The sequence below is a fragment of the Abramis brama genome, assembly GCF_963993115.1.
Source record: "Abramis brama genome assembly, chromosome: 10".
Lineage (NCBI taxonomy): Eukaryota > Metazoa > Chordata > Actinopteri > Cypriniformes > Leuciscidae > Abramis > Abramis brama.
The window spans coordinates 29,495,366-29,516,766 of NC_139972.1; the positions used below are offsets into that span (position 1 = coordinate 29,495,366).

The 21,401-nt window shown below is 38.9% G+C and overlaps 2 protein-coding genes across 4 annotated transcripts in view; both read left to right on the top strand.

The window, feature by feature from the left end:
* Positions 1–3,331, top strand: part of stim1a (stromal interaction molecule 1a) — a 47,896-nt gene extending 44,565 nt beyond the window's left edge. For 2 of the 3 annotated variants that reach the window (XM_084126872.1, XM_084126873.1), the window contains exon 13: positions 877–3,331. In XM_084126872.1, the coding sequence (XP_083982998.1) occupies positions 877–1,393 (517 nt within the window). In that variant the 3' untranslated portion in view covers positions 1,394–3,331. The remainder of the gene's footprint in view (positions 1–876) is intronic. The other variant, XM_084126874.1, reaches the window with a different exon arrangement.
* A 1,271-nt stretch (positions 3,332–4,602) lies between these two features.
* Positions 4,603–20,862, top strand: LOC311090387 (protein sel-1 homolog 3; the record flags this gene model as incomplete). The annotated part of the gene is made up of 23 exons (XM_084125644.1): positions 4,603–4,620; positions 4,908–5,403; positions 5,672–5,798; positions 5,897–6,018; positions 6,103–6,218; positions 7,736–7,800; positions 7,885–8,017; positions 8,225–8,354; positions 8,447–8,590; positions 11,683–11,882; positions 12,035–12,214; positions 13,423–13,542; positions 13,620–13,760; positions 13,950–14,012; positions 14,404–14,577; positions 14,679–14,806; positions 15,129–15,212; positions 15,375–15,465; positions 15,551–15,635; positions 17,855–17,964; positions 18,860–18,987; positions 19,373–19,475; positions 20,067–20,862. 23 exons carry the CDS (start codon positions 4,603–4,605, stop codon positions 20,199–20,201), a joined length of 3,093 nt encoding a protein of 1,030 aa, XP_083981770.1. The 3' UTR covers positions 20,202–20,862.
* Positions 20,863–21,401: the final 539 nt, after the last annotated feature.

Below are 21,401 nucleotides of genomic sequence, written 5' to 3' on the forward strand. Positions count from 1 at the left end.
ACATTTTGTGGTGAATCACTACTCGTAAGGTTTGTTGCTGTAATGGGCTATACTCACTACAGTTCATGACACTGCAGCTTAGAACTTGGCTGTTACTTCCTGTGACATTCTATCTGGTTGCTCAATCTGTTCTTACACTATTTGCACCTTATTTTGAACCATTCTCACAATGCATGCCCTGGTCTCTTTAACTCCAGTCTTGGAAGGCCGGTGTCCTGCAGACTTTAGTTCAACCCTAATTAAACACAATTGTCTGTAAATTGCGAGTAAATCTGAACACTGACTGCAATAAGCTTGTGTTGGGTTAGGGTTGGAACTTTAGTCTGCTGGACACCGGTCTTCTAGGACTGGAGTTGGTTTAGCTCCCAACGTGCCACAACACACCTGCCTGGATGTTTCTGCTAGTCCTAAAAACCTTGATTATCTGTTTCAGGTGTGCTGATTTGGGGTTGGTGCTAAACTCTTCAGTACCCTGGCCCTCCAGGAGCAGAATTGGACACCCTTGATGTTGGGTGTCTCGATGTCCAATCTTGTTCCTGGAGGACCACCTTCCTGCAGAGTTTAGCTCCAGCCTGCACCAACACATCTTGCTGGAAGTTTCTAGTTATCTGGAAGACCATAATTGGCTGGTTAAGGTGTGTCTACTTAGAGTTGCAGCTAAACTCTGGACACCCCTGCTCTGTGTGTGTGTGTAGCTTGCACTTCTTTAGCTCTGGGTAGTTGAGTCTTGGCATGTTGTGCTTCAGTTTGGACAACTTTTGAGCTTGATAATGTTGACTTGTTTGCCTGCTTAACTCTCTGAGGGTTTTACAACAGATTTTGGACTGGTCTGATATCTCACTTTTCCCAATGCTAATTTCATCGTTTCCTTCACAGGGACTTGAATCGCTCCGACTCCGATTCCTCTTTGTGTATATCCCAAACCGGCGAACAGCTACGCTTGTCCTACAGTTCCAAAAACTTCCCCGTGAAGCCCACTTCACTCCTCTATGGCCCCCACTCGCGCTCTGAAGAGGGAGCCCACTCTCACAGCCATAATGGAGGCAACAGAGTTCACGATGGGGGCGTATCTCTCGACGGAGTCCCTGATAGTCCCATATTAATGAAGAAGGTGTATGGCATTGAGAAATCTGCCAGTATGAGTGAGATCCTTAGCTCTCAGGCGGTGATGTCTATGTCAGAATCCTCACGCTCCTTAAGCCCAAACTCCACTGAACCCGACACGCCGTCCCCCACTGGACTGACGGAGGTGAAGGCTGGAAACCGCATACCCCAGATCTCCTCGAAAAAGAGCCCCCCAGAAGAGGACAGCGGCTCTACGGGTGAAGACACTGACTCTGCTGCCAGTCGCAAGAAACACACCTTCAAGATCTTCAAAAAACAGAAGAAATAAGACAACTGGACAACCGTTTCATTTTTCCATTACATTTATTTTTGTCATATTGTTGATATAAATGTTTTGATTTATTTCCTCCCCTTCCGGTCAGAAGTTACGGCACAACCTTTCCAAGGTCTTTATTGTAATGTTTGCTTTTTCAGAGGAACACTTAGGAACAAGCATGATTTTGGGGGCGGGTGTGAAACACCAGTGGAAACGGGGTGGACTATTTTTTGGGGAATGTAACTTATTTATTCAGCAGGAGAAAGTGCCAGACTTACAAAGGAATCTTCACTCTAATGGAATTCTTTCCTTGTATAATCCATATCAGTTTGCATGTATTCACCTTTGTTTGATTGAACTTTGAATGCTCCTAGATGTTTGCTTGGTTCTTGTTCTCTTTTGCTTAAAAACGCAAAATAGCCTGATTATTTCGTTTCAATAAGCACACTCATTTGTCTTTTGAAGTTAAAATGTCAGCTGAATGTTTAACGGTACTTCTTTGGTCAGTGTTTGTTGATGGTCAGAGAAACTGTAAAAGGGCTGAAGTATCAGTGTGAAACTCCCCTCAAATATTTTGCACTATTTCTAAATGTTGATTTGTCGGTTTTGTAAAGATAATTAAGAATATGCTGGAAAACGCACTAAAACGTTTACACAAATCAAGACACTGAACGTATCTCCAAGGCTTCAGGGATTTCTGGGATGTACAATAATTAAGCGATTAGATTATTTGATCTTTGTGGATCATTCCAAATCATTTGGCAAATACAAGGTGGCTTATGAATAAAGGTGGCACATTAATGCTTTTTGAGCTTTTACAAGTAACCTTGACCTTGTCTGCTGACTGTTTCTGGTGGCATCCTCCAAGATCCCAAGAGATCACAAGGTGAATGCACACCTCACTTTGTTCCAATTACATCAAGTCAAGAGATCTTGTCGTCTTGTATTCAAAGTGCCAAACTAAAGCCGCTGTCCAGGAAATGTATACACTTCCCGAAGGTCAAATTTCACTTTTGCAACTGTTTTTGGACAGTCTTGCAATAAGGTGCATTTTATCCAAATTGTGGTGGGATGGTGGGAGTTACTACTTCTGACATGTTTGAGAGAGAGCTTGGATATGTTATGTTCCTTTTATTAGGTCATAAAACTCCCCTGAAACCTTTTGAAGCAGGCTGGACCACAAGCAGTTGCTGTTATAATGGAGTGACTTGCCTTTAAACAGAGAGATGTTCAGGCAGAATGATTTTACCACTGTGCATTTTCAGAGGAAGTGGAGACCACTCTCTGTTGTTCTTGTGGTTTACATGAGGTTCACTTTAAGATAAACGTTGTTTTTATCCCAGAGCACTGAAAATTACAAGCACACTTTCTGAAAAGAGAGGGGGTTAAGAATAAAAAGACTTGGTGAGGGATGTCACTATGCATTTTATTAGTTTTTACCCACAGGCTTCGAAGGTCCAATGTATCCACTAACCTGGAGGCAAACCAAAGCAGTGCTGCACAAAACTTCTTCGGCATTTCTTTTGTGAAAGATGGTACAAGACCACATTCTAATGTATATCAACCAGTCAGTCCTTAACAGGTATTAAAACCATGCAGATGTATCCGTTTCATCTGTGCCTCTTTTGCACGAAGAAGCTCTTTTGTCAGTGTGTATGTCAGTGCGCACGCGTCAGTCCGGTCCAGTAAACTGCACTTCACTGTGTTGATGCATGTTCTCAACATCAGTTCTCAAACACGGAGAGGGAGGAGACAGGAGCTGTTTTAGACTTTGTTCCTATTTAGATATCCCTGTTCACTTCTCCGTTTGAGCTATTTATGCCTATACTGTACAGAGAGAGGTGAAACAAAGTAAAAAGGATAATTTTGCATCTTCTGTAATGTTCAAAACTGTAGTCTTCAAATTTTATGGCACTCCTGCATGTAAGCAATAAAAAGTTTTTAAAATTAGTGAGATCTCCGTTATTCATTTTATTGTATTCTATCTGTCTGTCTGTGTCTGTCTGTTGAAACTTTGAATAATTTTCTTAAAGGGATAGTTCACCCAAAAATGAAAATGGTCATCATTCACTCACCCTCATGTTGTTCCAAACATTCTTTAAAATACCTTTTGTGTTCAACAGGACAAAGAAACTTGTCCTGTTGAACACAAAAGGTATTTTAAAGAATGTTGGTAACCAGACAGTTGACGGAAGCCATTGACTTCCATAGTATTTTTTTTCCCTACTATGAAAGGAAATCGTGCTGTCAGTTGTCTGGGTACTAGCATTCTTAAAATACCTTTTGTGTTCAACAGAAGAAAGAAACTCATACAGGTTTGGAACCACTTGAGGTTAAGTAATGACAGAATTTTGGGTGAACTATCCCGTTAATACAGCCTTATCTGAAAATTTACATGTAAAATTATCTGTTGTCACATGAATTTGTTTTTAATCTCACAACAGATGTTCACAACAAAAGAAAAAAAAAATACAATAAATAAAAAATGCCTCATCAGTCCTTTTTTTATACACAGCATGGAAAACTATATTATAAAAATGCATACACATTGTTCACATTCAGATGGATTTTAAGTCTTTGACGTTGCTGGAAGTAGAAATAATAGCTAAATAATATTTAAAATCTTTACAAAAAAAAAAAAGAATAAATAGGGGCTTCACAGACAAAAAAAAAAAAAAAAAGCTAGAAAAGTTATTTATCAGAAAATACTTTTTTTTTTTTTTTAAATGTGTCAAAATTATAAATGCCAAATAAAACATCCTTGTATAACAAATAAAAACTAAGATGTGTACAAACAAACATTTTTCCAAAAAGTAGCTACATGGCCACAATCCCCTAAAAGAAAGGTGGGAGACGGACTCATCTATCACTCTGAATTTTAATTCAGTAAATTCCACTTTCTTCTTTTTCAACTTCCGGTAGGGTGTGGTCAATTTAATTAAAATAACAACTCTTTAATTAAACGGTGCTAATTCTGAAATTTGCAACATTCATGAGCATGTCTGCATAGGTCACAGTCATAGCATCATTTTAATATTGCATTGGGAGTTTATTCTCGGTTTACACTTGGCTACATACATTCTAATTCGAATTACAGGCAGGCCAGAATCACAGCGCTTAAACACGAGAAATATTCATGAGTAGCCTACGCTAGATTTGCATTAGAGGGTGGAACTGTCCCTTCTGTTTGCTTAAATTCTTCCACCTGCAGCTCGAACAGGATGTTATCCCGGGATCAGGTACCTGCTTTGGTATTTGATCACGTGAAATCCTGCACTTCAACGGTTATGGACGCGGATGTGGAAACCAGCCGTCTGTGTTCATTTTAATTAAATTATTTCGTTTAATCCAAATCTTCTGATAGCTGCTGGGTTTTTTGAAGACGAATGATGGGAGATTTGAGTTTTTATTGGTTGTGTTTACATGTCATTGTTTCTGTAAGTAGCCTATACATTTCAAATGCAAATTAGAGGTAGACCAATAGTTTACATCCATAATTAAATGTGTTTTATTTGTTTATAACCAGGTGCCTTTAACTGTCTGTCTGAGCCGATCCAGCACAGGTGTTGTGGCTTTCCTCGACGCACCTGACGCGCCAGTCTCCAGTTGTCATTTACGCGTTCAGTACACCTGTTATGAGTCGTCCGAAGTACACGTTCAGGTTCTGGTTTCGTTCGATTCTGGATCTACCTCAGTTGTTTTTCACAAATACTGGACCTGCGAGCCCGGTCGTGGCAGAACCCGAGTGGTGGTCGTGAGTTTTCCTGACTGGCTTGTGTACCGGCCCGACTGGATAACACGCAGTTCTGACTGGGTTCTCAGCTGTTTATTGCGAGGTTGGATCGGCCCTGATGAATCCACCGGACCGGGCAGGCTTTTTAGAGCCAGTGTCACGGTTCCCCTCGATGTTCACTCACCACTGAGTCGACCCTTCAAACAACACCTGCTTTGTGCCAACTGGGACACAGATCTGCTTTGGAGAGTCAGGGGAGATGGCATGCCACAGTGCGCGGAACAAAATGGTATTATAGTATGGTACTACCATTGGACATGTACCTGGAAATTGTAGTAATAGCATTGTTGTGGTCCTATTTTAAGTACCTTGGGGTTTCATGTAAATTATATATTAATCATTCTGTATCATTGTGCACAGTTGACCCAAATGGTATTTGGACACTTAAGCAACAATGCATCAATGGCACTATAATGTCCTTTTTTGTGTGTGTGTTTTTATTTGCAGGCTTAATCATTAAAAGTTTTGTTTTAATGTATCTTATGTTTTCACACTAGAGGTGGCGTCTCTTCTTTCCACATTGTATGCCTCTACTGGTGAGCGTTATGGCATCACCAAAACCCTCCAGCCATTCAGAAATGAAGTTTTGGAAGGCCTGAGAATCAAATCTATCTATTACCCCTGGTGAGAGCTTGTGCATTTCTACTTATTTGCCAACCAGGCTTAAGTTTAGTAATTTAATCCACAGAATAACTGAGTTATTGTTGATTCTGACTCTTTAGGTGTGCCATATCTCTCTGGGTTTTGCTGACAAATCCTTGCCGTGACCGTTTATGTGGACTTCTGCACCACATTGATGTGAAAAATAATTATGCCACCCCTACCTTGTTCCTCACTGACATTGGTAAGGCTGTGACGGTCTCGGACCACTCTCACTCATTTCTGGTTTTGATCAATTACAGAATTTACCTTTGTCCGATTCGTTCAGGTAAGATTCACGTCCAGGTGCATGGAGATGTGGGGCGCTCATCAGCGTTCCTTTCATCGTTTAAGGTTCCTCTTCATCAGTGGTGTCGTATCAACCTGGAGATTCTGGGACGAATGGTGAGCTTGTGATTGGATGTGTGTGTGTGTGTAATAAAATGTGTGATAACAGTGTCGTTGGACACTGTGTTAAAAAACCTCCAAGAAAGCTTTAATAATATACAACATTCCTTCTGTTCCCTTCAACTGCTTCTAAATTCTAGCAAAACTAAATGTATGCTCTTTAATCAATCTCACACTGCACCTGTCTGCCCAATAAGCATCACCACACTAGATGGGTCTGCAATAGAGCAGGCAGACAACTATAAATACCTAGGGTCTGGTTCGACTCCTCACTCTCTTTCCAGACCCACATTAATCAGCTCCAAACCAAAATTAAATCCAGGATTGGCTTCTTATTCCGTAATAAAGCCTCTTTCACTTTCCCAGCCAAACTCGTCCTCGTGACAATGACCATCCTTCCAATTATTGACTTCGGTGATGTTATTTCCCGCTTCAAACTCTCTCCTTCGAAAACTAGATGTCGTATATCATACCGCCATCCGTTTTGTCACCATTGCTCCATATAATACCCACCATTGCACCCTCTACAGTCTAATCGGCTGGCCTTCATTACATACCCGGCGTCAAAAACATTGGTATCATCTCATTTACAAATGTCTACTGTGTAAAACCCCACCTTATCTAAGATCATTAATCTACAGAGCTACCCCCTCTATGAACCTTCGTTCAAGCAGGTATATCACTTTGACTGCTACTAAAGCCCGTACTTCCTTTGGCCGCCTTTCCTTCCAGTTCTCCGCTGCTAATGATTGGAATACACTTCAAAAATCTGAAGCTTGAATCCATTGTCCCGTTATCCACCTTCAAATTACTATTAGCGAATCTATTGTCTGACCATTGTACATGCTAACCCGACTCACACTTTTGCCATTAATACATTTATTTGTACATTCTAATCTACCATGGCTGTCTCTGTTTTTGTTTTTGTTTTGTTTTGATATTTTTGCATATTCCCCATCCAGCAATGGTCATTTGCTATTTTGCCATTTGCCACCTTTCATATTGTTCTAAGCATAGCCACTTTGTACCCGACAACAGTACCTCCTTATTAGACCTCTACACTTACTTCATCCATTGACTGTATGGCAGTCACCAGTTTATTTACCAATCATTTACCTCCATATATTGACACCTTTTGCACTATTTGTATAAATCTGTAAATATTTGATCTGCTGACCTGCATACTGCATTCCTATGCTTATTGTGTACTACTTTGTCTTGTAATTACATGTGTAACTTTGTTCTTTTGTACCTCGACGCTTTTATCTTGGCTAGGTCGCCATTGTAAATAAGAAAGTGTTCTCAATGTGCTCACCTGGTTAAATAAAGGTTAAACAAAAATAAATAAAAAATAAGCACACAGTACTGAATGATTTCAGTTGGTGGCACAAAAGGGGCCAGTTATATAATGGTCAATTACAATGACATTTGTACACCTCTCTACTGTGGTTTGGCTCACTGTTCTAGTGCCTGTTCTTTCATATTTGAAACTCATCATGTTTCTTCTCCTGTAGGCAAAAATTTCTATTGCATGTACCAATGGACAGCAAAAAACTGATATGAAAGCTGATGAGCACATGTAAGATTCTTAATTTAAAGCAGTAAAATTGAAGTTTCACAGTTATAAGCTATTGCTATAAGAAGGATCTGGTGTTTTGTGCAGATTTGGTATGAACATCATGTTGGATGACACGCATGGCTATTTTGTGATTGGTGGAGGTAAATTCATACAGGGGATTGAAGGATATTACGGACCAACTACATTCTATCGCATACAGGGGCTCCCTGCTGACCAGGTAGAATATGACCTTTTTTATGTTTTTATATTATATAAAGATTATTTTATCCAAAGTGACTTGCATTGGATTCACAGTATACAATTTTAACAGTTGATGCGTTCCCTGAAAATTGAGCGCAGGATTTTTGCATTGCTCTAGCAACATTTTGAGTATATACTGTATTCTATTCCCCTGGACTAAGCATGATATTTTACATCTTCACAGGCTGAGATTCACCTTCCTCATATAATATCAAAGGTTAATATCACTGGATGGTTCCAGTCTTGTCAAAATTTCAAATCAGAGCTTTTCCTCTCTGTGCCAAGTCACCCACTCACTTTAAAGAGACTGTCAGGTAAGTACCACATATGTCCACTAGTCTGCGCTAGAGATCAAAATATGTATTTTTGTCATTGTCTACAATTATGTATGTATGTTCACATCCAGACAGCTGTTTGGACACATACACAGAACTGCTGCTGAATCACAGTACAGGAAACTCAACAGAGCAATGCATGTACTTTGAATCTCAGACAAATCCTTACAGACGCCAAGTTGCACAGTTGACCAAACTACTGTCACAGAAATATGGTAAGATTATATTTTAACAGTTTATTGATGGAAGATCAAGTGTTCATATTATGTACACTACCATTCAAAAGTTTGGGGTCGGTAAGAGGTTTTTTTTTTTCCTTTTTTTTTCTAGAAATTACTCATTTTATTCAGCAAGAATGCATTAAATTGATCAAAACTGAAGATTTATAATGCTACAAAATATCTCTGTTTCAAATGAATGTTATTTTGAACTTTCTATTCATCAAAGAATCCTGAAAAAAAAATGTAAGGATATTTATTTTTATATAAATATAATATTTATTTATTTCCTGAAAAATATCCAGCAGCATGTTTTCAACATTGATAATTATAATAAGAAATGTTTCTTTCTTATTCACATATTAGAGTGATTTCTGAAGGATCATGTGACACTGAAGACTGGAGTAATGATGCTGAAAATTCAGCTTTGCCATCACATGGATAAATTGCATTTTAAAATATATATTATGATAGAAAACAGTTGTTTTAAAGCGTAATAATGCTTTACAATATTACTGTTTTTATTGTATTTTTGATCAAAGAAAATCATGAGCATACAATACTTTTTTTTTCAAAAATATTTTTACTGACCTCAAATATTTTAAAGGTAGCCCACTATATCATTAGTGTTGATACATTTACAATGGAGGAACCCAAGCAATATCTAGAAATTAGAATATTATCCCTGGTGAAAAAGAAAAAAGCTTGAAGGTCTAAGGTAGTTTGAAATGGATTTAGTTGTTTTTTCCTAGCCCAAATCTCCTCTAAAACCAGTCTACTGACCAGCTGGAACTGGGGGACCTTAGACTGATCTAAGATGTTTTTTCGGCAGGCACAGACTCAGATCCCCTTAGAAACTGCGTAGCACTGATACATACTGTACACAGAACACCTTAGCAATCTTATAGCAATATTCTGGCAACCACCAGAGCATCGACTGCACTGATTGGAGTGTTTTGAAGATGGAGCCACTGATTTCAGTGACATGTGCATTCCTACCAGGAATAATTCAACATATAACAACGATAAACTATGGTCCATTGCAAAAATCAAACTGCTTCACCAATTCAAAGAAGATGCCTATAGAAGTGGGGGCAGAGTCTTGTATAAACAGGCCAAAAACACTGACAAAGGACATAAAAGTAGGCAAGAGAAGCTACTCTGAGAAGTTGAAAACAGGTTCCAGCAAACAATCTCTGCCCTTTTCTCCGCACAACCATCAACACCTGCTAACCCCCGTCTCTGCGCTCCTACTACACAACCTGCACTTAGAATCTGTGTAGAGAATGTATGTTGGCTCTCCCGAAAACAGAAGATCAGGAGAGCACCAGGCCCAGACAGTATCTCACCCACCTGTCTAAAAGTCTTTGCAGACCAGCTGTCATCCATCTTCACCCAGATTTCTGGAGTGATGCAAAGTTCCTTCATGCTTCAAATGCTCCACTGAAAGAAAGAAAGAAAGAAAGGGACTCCATCCCAAAGAAACCCTAGATCACAGGAATGAATGACTACAGACTTTAATGCTTTAATGTCTGTGGTCATGAAGTCATTTGAGAGACTCGTGTTGGACCACCTGAAGGACATCACTAGACCCGTGCTAGACCCCCTTTAGTTTGCTTATCGGGCAAACAGGTCCTCGGATGACACCGACAGCATGGGACTGCACTACATCCTGCAAAATCTAGACAAACCAGGGACTTTGGACAGGAGAAGGTTTGGGATGATAGTGTTGAAGGCCAAGCTGAAGTCCACAAACCGGATCCTTGCATGATTAACTCGGCTCTCTGTGCCAACCTCCATCTGTCAGCGGATCACCAACTTCTTGACAGACAGGCAGCATCCCTAGAGGATGGGGAAAATTCACATCCAACACCCGCACACTGTGTGTTTTCTCTCCCCACTGCTCTTCTCCCTCTACACAAATGACTGCACTGCCAAAGACCCCTCTGTTAACCTCCTAAAGTTTACAGATGACGCCACACTCATCTGCCTTATCCGAGATTGTGACGAGTCTGTATAGAAGGGCGGATGAACCGCTGGCTGTCTGGTGTGGGTCACAACAACCTGGAGCTGAACATGCTCAAAACTGGCCCAAATGGAACCCTAAGCCCTCACAATATTCCTCCTAGTCCACACTTTCGTGACGTATTTCCACTTTGACTGTTGGGTAGAAGTCTGCTGCGGAGCTCGCGGGCTTGCAGGATCGAAAGTGAGCATCAAGGGCGCACATCGGCCATAAAGGGGGCACGCGTGAGCACCCTTTTGAAACCTAAAATGACAAATGGGACACCTTACGGTCTTGTGGACTTAACAGACATGCGCAACCAGCGGCCATTGTAAGTCCACATACTGCAAGTGCACATGAAGTGTGCCATTTGGGACAGGGCCAGTGATGATAGTGGACTTCAGGAGGACGACCCCAGCACTCCTCTCCTTTCCATCATGAACACTCCTGGGCTCTACCATCTCTCAGGACTTAAAGTGGGACACTCATATTTGTGAAAAAGGCCCAGCAGAGGTTGTTATTCTTTCACCAACTGAGGAAGTTCAACCTCCTACAGCTGCTGACACGTTTCTACTCGGCTGTCACGGCAAATCCTCTGCATTTCAACTGTCTGATTCAGCTCAGCTACCAAATCAGACCTCGGAAGACTATAACGGACAGTCTGGACTGCTGAGGGAATAATCAGTACTCCCCTTCCCACATTACAAGAACTGTACTCATCCAGAGTGAGGAATAGGGCTCAAATCACTCTGGACCCTTCACACCATGCAGGCCACGTCCTCTTTTGAACTGTTGCCATCTGGTCGGCGCTACAGAGTACTAGAACAGCCAGACACAAGAAAAGTTTCTTTACCCAGGCCATATTTTTTTGGATTTACTTATTTTAGTTTTAGTTTGTGTCTTGTCATTTTTGTCATTCACTCTGTGCACTGGAGCTTCTGTCACCAAGACAAATTCCTCGTTTTTAAGCATACTTGGCAATAAATCTCAGTCTGATTCTGATCTTCGAAACGTGCCCGTCTGTGCAAAAGCCGCTGCCACAATGATAAGTACTTTTGTGCTTTTATTGTTTCCTCTATTGTAGGCAGGGTGAATGCTACAGCAGTGGGAAGGGTGCTTTATGCACTAGTCCTCCGTAAAATCAGTGCAGCTCACAGTGTGGAGGTTATAACCAGGATGATGCCTTTCCTGCTGCAGTCTGGCTGCTTGGGAGACTATAGAGCTCTGCATCTGTCCTCTGTGCTCTTCAGCAGTGGAATCGGAGTCAAGAGACAGCCATACAAGGTGTGTATTTTGGGGTAATGTGGTGATCAGGTCACTCCGGCATTAATCTTGCGTGTGTAATTGTAATATGATCTCAAGCATGGCTGTATAACACAACAAAAAGTGAATGAGAATTAGCCGATTAAGATGTAACCTGATCTGTGGCACTGCAGGCTTGGCTGTTGTCCCTGTTGGCAGCTCAGAAGGACTGGAGATTGGCACTTCTGCGCTTAGGGCACATGCACCATATTGGTGACCTGGAGATAACCCCTGACCGTGACCTTTCCTATGCTTATTACATTAATATTGCAAGACAAACCAGCATTGATCAGAAGAATCCCACCCCACAGCAAGTAAGAGGCTTTTTTGTTGTTGTTGCTTTTGCTTTGTAAAGCCCAATTACAAACTTTTATCTATAACGAGTCCCAAATTTCTATGGAGCCGCTAGGGACTTGATGGTAAAAATACATTTTTAAAAAGATTGGATTGAAATATGTTTTAATGCGTTTGCGTTCTTTTGCAAAACATTTGCATTCCCTGAGAGATTCTGTTGTATTGTAAAACTTGAGAGAACAGAAAGTTTCTCGGGGGAACACATTAACACAATTGTTTTGCTGAAATGAAATCCTTTTTCCAGAGAATGCAATGTTTCTTGTGGAATGGAAATTGTTTTGCGAGAGAATGCAATGTCTCTCAGTGGAACGCAAAAGTTCCTCAAGAGAACACAATCTTTCTTGGTGGAACGCTGCTTTCTGTTTTGTGAAAGAACGAAATACTTTTTGCGAGAGAACACAACAGTTGTTGTCCCAAATGACGCACTATACACTGTGCACTTATACAATCTGTACTTATTTTGTTATTCAACATCGAAGTTTGATAGCCCCTTCCCCTCCGCTACGTAATTAGAACTGCATCAGTTGAGTGCATGCATGGCCAATATTCCACACTTCTGTTTTTTAGACTAATTATGTGTATCATCTGGGTATTTATTGGCCTTTTTCTTTTTTGAATTTTCAATGTGAACGTACTCGCACCATTCGTACTACAAAACGGCATAGAATAGTGCATAAGTACGCAAATTGGGACACTTCTAATGTTTTTCAGTGGAATGCAATACTTTTCCGAGAGAACGCAATGTTTCTTGGAGAAGTGCAATACATTTTGCGAGAGAACCATAACATAGTTTTCTTTTTTTCAAACACCATGTTCCTTAAATTTCTCCATAAATTTCATCCAGTATTATGGGTGGATAAATTAAGTTGTCTCCTGTATTAAAATTTAATTTAACAGATAAAAATAAGGCTGTGAGGCACAACAAAACATTGAAAATGTCTTATCCAGTAGAAATTTGTATAAAGACTTTAGACTGATTGGATGTGTAATACCTTTGTAAAGGGTTAGTTCACCCAAAGATAAAAAGTCTGTCATTTATTCATTCATAAAACTGAGGTCAATCCACTGGAGTCACATGGATTACTTTTATGATGTCTTTACTACCTTTCTGGTAGCTGTGCAAGGCAGTTTCAATGGCTTTCTAAATAACATTTCATCTTCTCTGTAGACTTTTGTTGAGTTGATCCGTTTAAATGATGAAGAGACCCTGAAGGCCCAAACCAATGAAAACGACGATCTATTTCACTGGCTAAAGCTGCAGGCACGAAGTGGAGTGGCTGAGGCTGAGGTACTACAATTCACATCCAACAACAAATCAAATGCACAGAATCTTAGCTGAAAAGGTTTGTTTGTTTTCTGCTTCAGCAAGCAATGGGTCGTATGTTATTCTGGGGTCAGCAAGGTGTGTCTCCAGACATTCAGACAGCAGTGAAGCACTATGAAAGAGGAGCCACCAAACTCAATGACCCCGTGTCCATGTACGATTACGCCATTGTGCTCCTCACGGTCAGTGACCTTTATATCTTTGTTATTTCTGATCTTATGTGCAATCCTGAAGATTTCAGAATGTGATGGTTCATAAAGAATATCTGATTTGGCCAACAGAGGGCAGTCTTGCAAAACATTTAAGGTGAATACTGCTGAAGAGAAAGCTAAACCAGGCGTACTAAATATCATATTTTCTTGTATTAACAGGGTCAAGGAGTTCCAAAAGATGTTCAGAAAGGCGTTAAATTCCTGAAGAAAGCAATAGAACAGGTGTGTCTTGCCGGTGTCGTACATCTAAATTTGTTTAGACTGCGGCTTGGTGCATAAACTTAGTTACTATGTTAAGACTGCGTCTTAAGATCTACCCTAGTGAAAAAAACAAAACAGTACTAAAATGTATTTTAAATACATTTATGTCAGTTAGTTAGTTAGTTAAGAGATAATCAGCCTTACTTTTCCAATTCAAATTAGACCAATTTACCTTTTAATTGTCATATCTTGAACTATTTTGGCTTTTAAAAAATAAACAGTTTGATTAGTTTATGCACGCTGTTTATTTGTTACTGAATGTAATAGATGCTCATGTATTTCTTTAGTTTTTTATTGACATTGACTGTATGTCACTCAATAGACACCCTTTAAGTGATGTGCCATCCCGCAGGGGTCTGTTCCCGCTCTCACAGCTCTGGGCTGGTACTTTGAGCAGTACGAGAAGGATTACGAGAAGGCGGTACATCTGTGGGAACAGGCTGATGCCAAAGGTCACCCCGATGCTGCCATGAATCTGGGAGTTTTCTACTCTCAGGGCCTTTATCCCGGAGAACCTGCCGACCAGGTAGATCCTCACACGCCGATGTGCTTTTAAACCTATTATATTAATCAAATACAGACTTGTGATATTGTTTTTCTTTAACTATGATTTTGCCTTTTCATCAGTTTAAGGCATATAAGTACTACTTGAAGTCAGCCCAGAGAGGACTCTTAAGCGGTGGCATTGAATTGGCTGACATTTGGATTCATGGGATCCCCAGCCAAGTTGTTCAACGCCCAGCAGACGCTGTTCTGTATGTAACTCAAAATAATATTATATAACATTTTTATTGTAGATATAGACCCAAGCTTTATCAACCCTTCATGCAACTTAACATAATTGGCTGAGTGTGCACGTGTGAATGGGCATGATGCCTCTGCTACCCATAATCCCCTAGTGGCATTCTTTCTTAGTATTACTAGTTGACATTTTGTCTTTGTGTTTTAATTGAACTCTGTTTGCGTCATTGAATCATTATTTTCCTCTTGATCACTGCTTTGAAACAATCTGTATTGTATAAAGCGCTATAAGGATTTATTTACATAATTTTTTTTCTCTCTCTCTTTGGACTTTAGTTGGGTTAAATGGGCATCTGAACAGAATGGATATCTGGGAACAGTCTTGAGGAACGGGCTGAATGCCTATTTCAAAGGAGACTGGTAAACCTTTTTGTTTGAGTGCAGATATTAATGTATAATTATCATAATATTAAATTACAATAAGAAAATCCTTTTAGATTTAATTTACATTAGAAAAGGAAGTTGCAAAGGCCACTTTCTATTGTTTACCCCCCTCTCTCTCTCTCTCTCGTACTGTTGCAGGATCATGTCTTTGATTTATTACCTTAGTGCGGCAGAGAGTGGATTTGAAGCCGCTCAGTTTAATGTGGCGTACCTTTGTGAACTCAACTCAGTGAGTCCGTTCTAAACACTTGCTTTAGATTCAGATGAACATATTCACTCGATTGGCTTTGATAGATGTTTTATATCTTTTATAGGGCTCTTTGGATCCAGCACTGGTGACTCACTGCATGTTAAGATATTACAACATGTCGATACAGAATCAAGTTCCAGCTCCTTATGGTAATTTAAACAAATTTACTAATAAATGTTTTCATTGTACGTGTATACACATGAGAAGTGTGTGTATATGTGTGTGTGTGTGTGTGTGTGTTATATATATATATATATATATATATATATATATATATATATATATATATATATATATATATATATATATATATATATATATATATATATATATATATATATATACACTCACCTAAAGGATTATTAGGAACACCTGTTCAATTTCTCATTAATGCAATTATCTAATCAACCAATCACATGGCAGTTGCTTCAATCCATTTAGGGTTGTGGTCCTGGTCAAGACAATCTCCTGAACTCCAAACTGAATGTCAGAATAGGAAAGGTGATTTAAGCAATTTTGAGCGTGGCATGGTTGTTGGTGCCAGACGGGCCGGTCTGAGGATTTCACAATCTGCTCAGTTACTGGGATTTTCACGCACAACCATTTCTAGGGTTTACAAAGAATGGTGTGAAAAGGGAAAAACATCCAGTATGCGGCAGTCCTGTGGGCGAAAATGCCTTGTTGATGCTAGAGGTCAGAGGAGAATGGGCCGACTGATTCAAGCTGATAGAAGAGCAACTTTGACTGAAATAACCACTCGTTACAACCGAGGTATGCAGCAAAGCATTTGTGAAGCCACAACACGCACAACCTTGAGGCGGATGGGCTACAACAGCAGAAGACCCCACCGGGTACCACTCATCTCCACTATAAATAGGAAAAAGAGGCTACAATTTGCATGAGCTCACCAAAATTGGACAGTTGAAGACTGGAAAAATGTTGCCTGGTCTGATGAGGCTCGATTTCTGTTGAGACATTCAGATGGTAGAGTCAGAATTTGGCGTAAACAGAATGAGAACATGGATCCATCATGCCTTGTTACCACTGTGCAGGCTGCTGGTGGTGGTGTAATGGTGTGGGGGATGTTTTCTTGGCACACTTTAGGCCCCTTAGTGCCAATTGGGCATCGTTTAAATGCCACGGCCTACCTGAGCATTGTTTCTGACCATGTCCATCCCTTTATGACCACCATGTACCCATCTGATGGCTACTTCCAGCAGGATAATACACCATGTCACAAAGCTCGAATCATTTCAAATTGGTTTCTTGAACATGACAATGAGTTCACTGTACTAAAATGGCCCCCACAGTCACCAGATCTCAACCCAATAGAGCATCTTTGGGATGTGGTGGAACGGGAGCTTCGTGCCCTGGATGTGCATCCCACAAATCTCCATCAACTGCAAGATGCTATCCTATCAATATGGGCCAACATTTCTAAAGAATGCTTTCAGCACCTTGTTGAGTCAATGCCACGTAGAATTAAGGCAGTTCTGAAGGCGAAAGGGGGTCAAACACAGTATTAGTATGGTGTTCCTAATAATCCTTTAGGTGAGTGTGTGTGTGTGTATATATATATATATATATATATATATATATATATATATATGTATGTATGTATATGTATGTGTATGTGTGTATATATAGCTGTAAAGTAGCTGTATAGCTGTTAAGTAATCCATTTAAACTTTTTGCAAATTATATTTTAAGAAAATATGTACAAATTCACTTATTTGTATATCTTATGTCAAAAACACAAAACGAATGAATGCATGGATCTGTAAATGATAGCAAATTTTCAATGCAAAATGGCAAAATTCCATAAAAGTTGAGCAGTTTGCACAGTATATTACTGTTGGTCATTGAACATATCTATCGTAAAACAAATATTAAATGTGTAGTTACTTGCATCTTATACACTTTCACAAGTGTCGCGTTGGAATTCTCACTCGTCGTCAGTGAACAATAAGCCCCGCCTTCTTTAATCTGATTGGCCGTCTCAATAATTTTGACATTGACAAGCACTGTAAGACTGCTGAGGTTGACCAGCCTTAAATGTACATTTTTAAACCGTTTTTGTCATCCTAACAAACAGAGTGGTGTGTAATGGAGTGCAGCAGAGCAGTATCAAGAATATCAAATATTGGGAGGGGCAATTTAGCCATTTTTAATTATTATTAATACAAATACATACCTGCAGTATAATATAAAAAGACGAATCAGGGCGGCAGTCACGTGTCTTCACAGTGAACTGAAGTGCTCCTCTTGAAGGACAGCTGAGGTTGGATGGCGTGTGCTCTTTCTCATGCTCCCTGTGGCTTAAGCTTCAGTGACTGCATGTGGTGATGAGTGTCTGTTTTCCTCTCAGCTTTGATCAGAATGGGAGATCTGTTCTACGGTGAACAGGCTTTGGGCAGAAAAGAGGTTTCTGATGCCGCAGAGATGTACAAGCAAGCAGCTCTCAAAAACGAACCACAGGTACCAGTGTCAGCTAATGCTCTAAGCTTGAATGATAAGGAAATGTAGTTTTCGAAAAATCTGAAGTCATTATTTGGGGAAAGGATAAGCTCACTCACACACTATTTATTTATTTATTTATTTATTTATTTATTTATTTATTTATGTATGTATGTTTGTTCTAACAGTTCGTTTCCAAACTGCTTTTATTTATTTGTTTATTTATTCATATATATTTTTTTATTCTAACACATAACAAGCTTTATCCTAACATAAGTATTTATTTTTTATTCTAACAAGCTTTATTTATATAACAAAAATATTTTTTATTCTAACAAGCTTTTTTTATATAACTATATTTCTCCTAACATAAATGTTTGTTTTATTCTACCAAGCTATATTTGTTTGTTCTAAAAAACGTTATTTACTCTATCAGAAATATTTATTTTATGTATTCTAACAGCTATATTTGTTTTTTTTTTAACAAGCTATATTATTTTATTCAAAAAAGTATTTGTTTTAAATTAACAGACATATTTTGTTTATTCTAACAAGCTAGATTTATTTTAGTTTTTTTATTAGTTTGTTTTAAGCTATATATTTTTGATTTAACAAGCTATACTTATTTAATTATTACAACAGAAATATTTTTTTTATTCTAGCAAGCTGAATTCATTTGTATTTATTATTTTAATAAGCCATATTTGTTTGTTTGTTCTAACAAGCTATATTGAAGTTATTTCCAGGATTTCGTTATTTTCAGTTTACTTAAAAAAAAAAAAAAAAAGAAAAAAAAAAGACTTTTTTTGTTTAGGGTTGTTTTCTCTTTGGTCCCCCCCCCCCCCCCCCCCCATTTCAATTCATTAATTTCATATTTGATATGTTCATATTTTAATATTCACATTTGTCTCCTCAGGGTTGGTATAATCTTGGCCTGCTCGTCCAAAACGGAGAGTCTCTGCCGTTCAGTGTTCTCACTGAGCTTAATTTGCTCCACCTTCACTTAACAGACAGACAGAAGCTTCTCAGCACCCTGTACCAAAGGTAAGACATCTCAATCACCCTAAAACATTCAGACTGCCATTATACACTTCAGACGACTCCATTATACTGTTCTCACAAGCTATAGAGCGGTGCAGGTACAGTATGACGTCAGAACCTGGAAGTCTAATTGGCCGCTGGTTCCTTTGAGATTTTCCAATGGTCTTTTATAATGGGGGTTTTCGATTTATGGGTAAAATAAATGAGTATCATCACGTTATGTTTACCACAGGCTTTATTTTACTCATAAATAAAAAAAAACCCATTATAAAACCCCATAGGAAAATCTTGAAGGAACCAGCGGCAAATTAGTCTTCCTGGTTCTGACGTCATACCTGTTCATACCGCTCTATTACATTGTGTCATATTCTCCATGTTTTTTCCGTAGATGTAGAGAGACCAATAGCACCGATGCATACCTGCCATGCACACTGGCGCTGATCAGTGCACACCTACGATCTTTCCAAGTTCATCAAGATACTGCTATAAAGGTCTGTGTATTTTTTGTCGTTAAAGGGATAGTTCACCCAAAAATGAAAATGGTCTTACTTACTCACCCTCATGTTGTTGCAAACCTGTATGAGTTTCTTTGTCCTGTTGAACACAAAAGAAGATATTTTGAAGAATGCTGGTAACCAGACAGTTGATGGACCCCATTGACTTCCATAGTTGGAAAAAACAAATATTCTTCAAAATATCATCTTTTGTGTTCAACAGAAAAAGAGAAACTCATACAGGTTTGCAAATACGATGAGGTGTAATGACAAAATGTTCATTTTTGGGTGAACTATCCTTTTTAAAGTACAAATGTTGACTGAATGTGTGTTCAAAAGCATACTGTATCATGGATAATTTAGTGTAATTATAACACGAGTCAGTCAGTCAACAACAAAAAAGAAAAGAAAGAAATAGCCTGGATGGGCTCTTTGTTGTTTAATTTGTTTAATAGTGTATAATTGCATGATCGCCTCATTGGGACGATACAGTGTTAACATCATAATGCTTCATCTCTTCATGTGTAATGATGAGGGACTCATATTTCCACAAGTATATGTTTACACTAGCCGTCTCTGTTCCTGTAGCTCATTGCCACAGTTTCAGCAGCAGCAATAGGAACCCTGTCTTTTGCATTCGGACTCTTTAAATGGAGGACAACACCACTCCACCAATCATCTGCTTCCAGCCAATCCCAGGAGGAGGAAGAGGAGGAATCCTGACGGAAACTACTAGATCACAGCTCTTACCTTTGCTTTTTAATAGGAATATTTGGTAACACTTTACTTTAAGCCTTTATATATAGTGCATTAAAAGTATTTTTACACCTTTAGAAAGTACAATGCATTAAAACACATGAAAACCAATTTTAGATGTAACAAGGAATCTGTAAATAAAATGCATTTTAATTTTGGTTACAATTATTTATGAAAGGATACATTTAGAATACCTTTATAATGCGTCATAAAGGCTTCAAGTAAAGTGTTACCTTTTTTTTTTTTTATCCTCGTTTTTGTCATTGAGAGATAACTTAATGCTGTCAAATCAATTATATATTTACAAACTTATGTTAGATGTGATTAATCGATTTGACAGCACTAAAAAAGCAGGATAATTTGACATTTCTTTATAAAAGAAGCACATTTGACTGCGTAATGCTGTTTAAAATGCAGCGATCTCTATTCGGGTAGACTTAAAACTTTTTAGAGCAAACAACAGTCTTATTTATAAACTAGTGGATATAATATGAATTTTTGTTGGACAAGTGCTTTTTTGAAAAAAAGTTACATTTTCTGCCTCATTTTTGTCACTTAAATCATCAGTAAAAAAAAAAAACATGACAAGTAAAATAATTATTCTTAATAAAGTAATATTTTTAAGTTTAATTCCCATTGAACTTGTTGGCTTCTTGTTTCTGACACGTAATTTAATCTGACTGCACCACTTTGGTGTCTCAAACTCTCAAGGCAAACTCCTTGTACCCCCTCTTGGAGGTACGGTGTCCCAGCGGGGGCCACTCTGCCTGAGAGCGAGGACTCCCCAGGCTTCTGCTGCAAACAGCAGGTGTGTAGCAAGCTGCGATGGCCACACACACACCGAAGCTCACGGTTAATTAAAAACAACACCAAAAGCTGACTGATCCCCAGTGACGGGGAGTGTCAAGTGCTGAATCATCAGGGGACCGGAATCTCACTGTGTTCACCTGAAAATAATCTCATGCTTTCTGTGGGACACCCTCATTCTGGAAGCATGGGTCTCCTCATAATGTATGCATTTCGTGGGCTAATTCACAGTATACATAATGTGTAGATATTTTATTAAATGGGTTTTTTAAACTGCTCAGGGAATATGTTTGACACTTCACACGGTTCAATCAATCTAATAGCTAAAGAAACAAGTTTTAAAGCCCTCAATCATTGTGA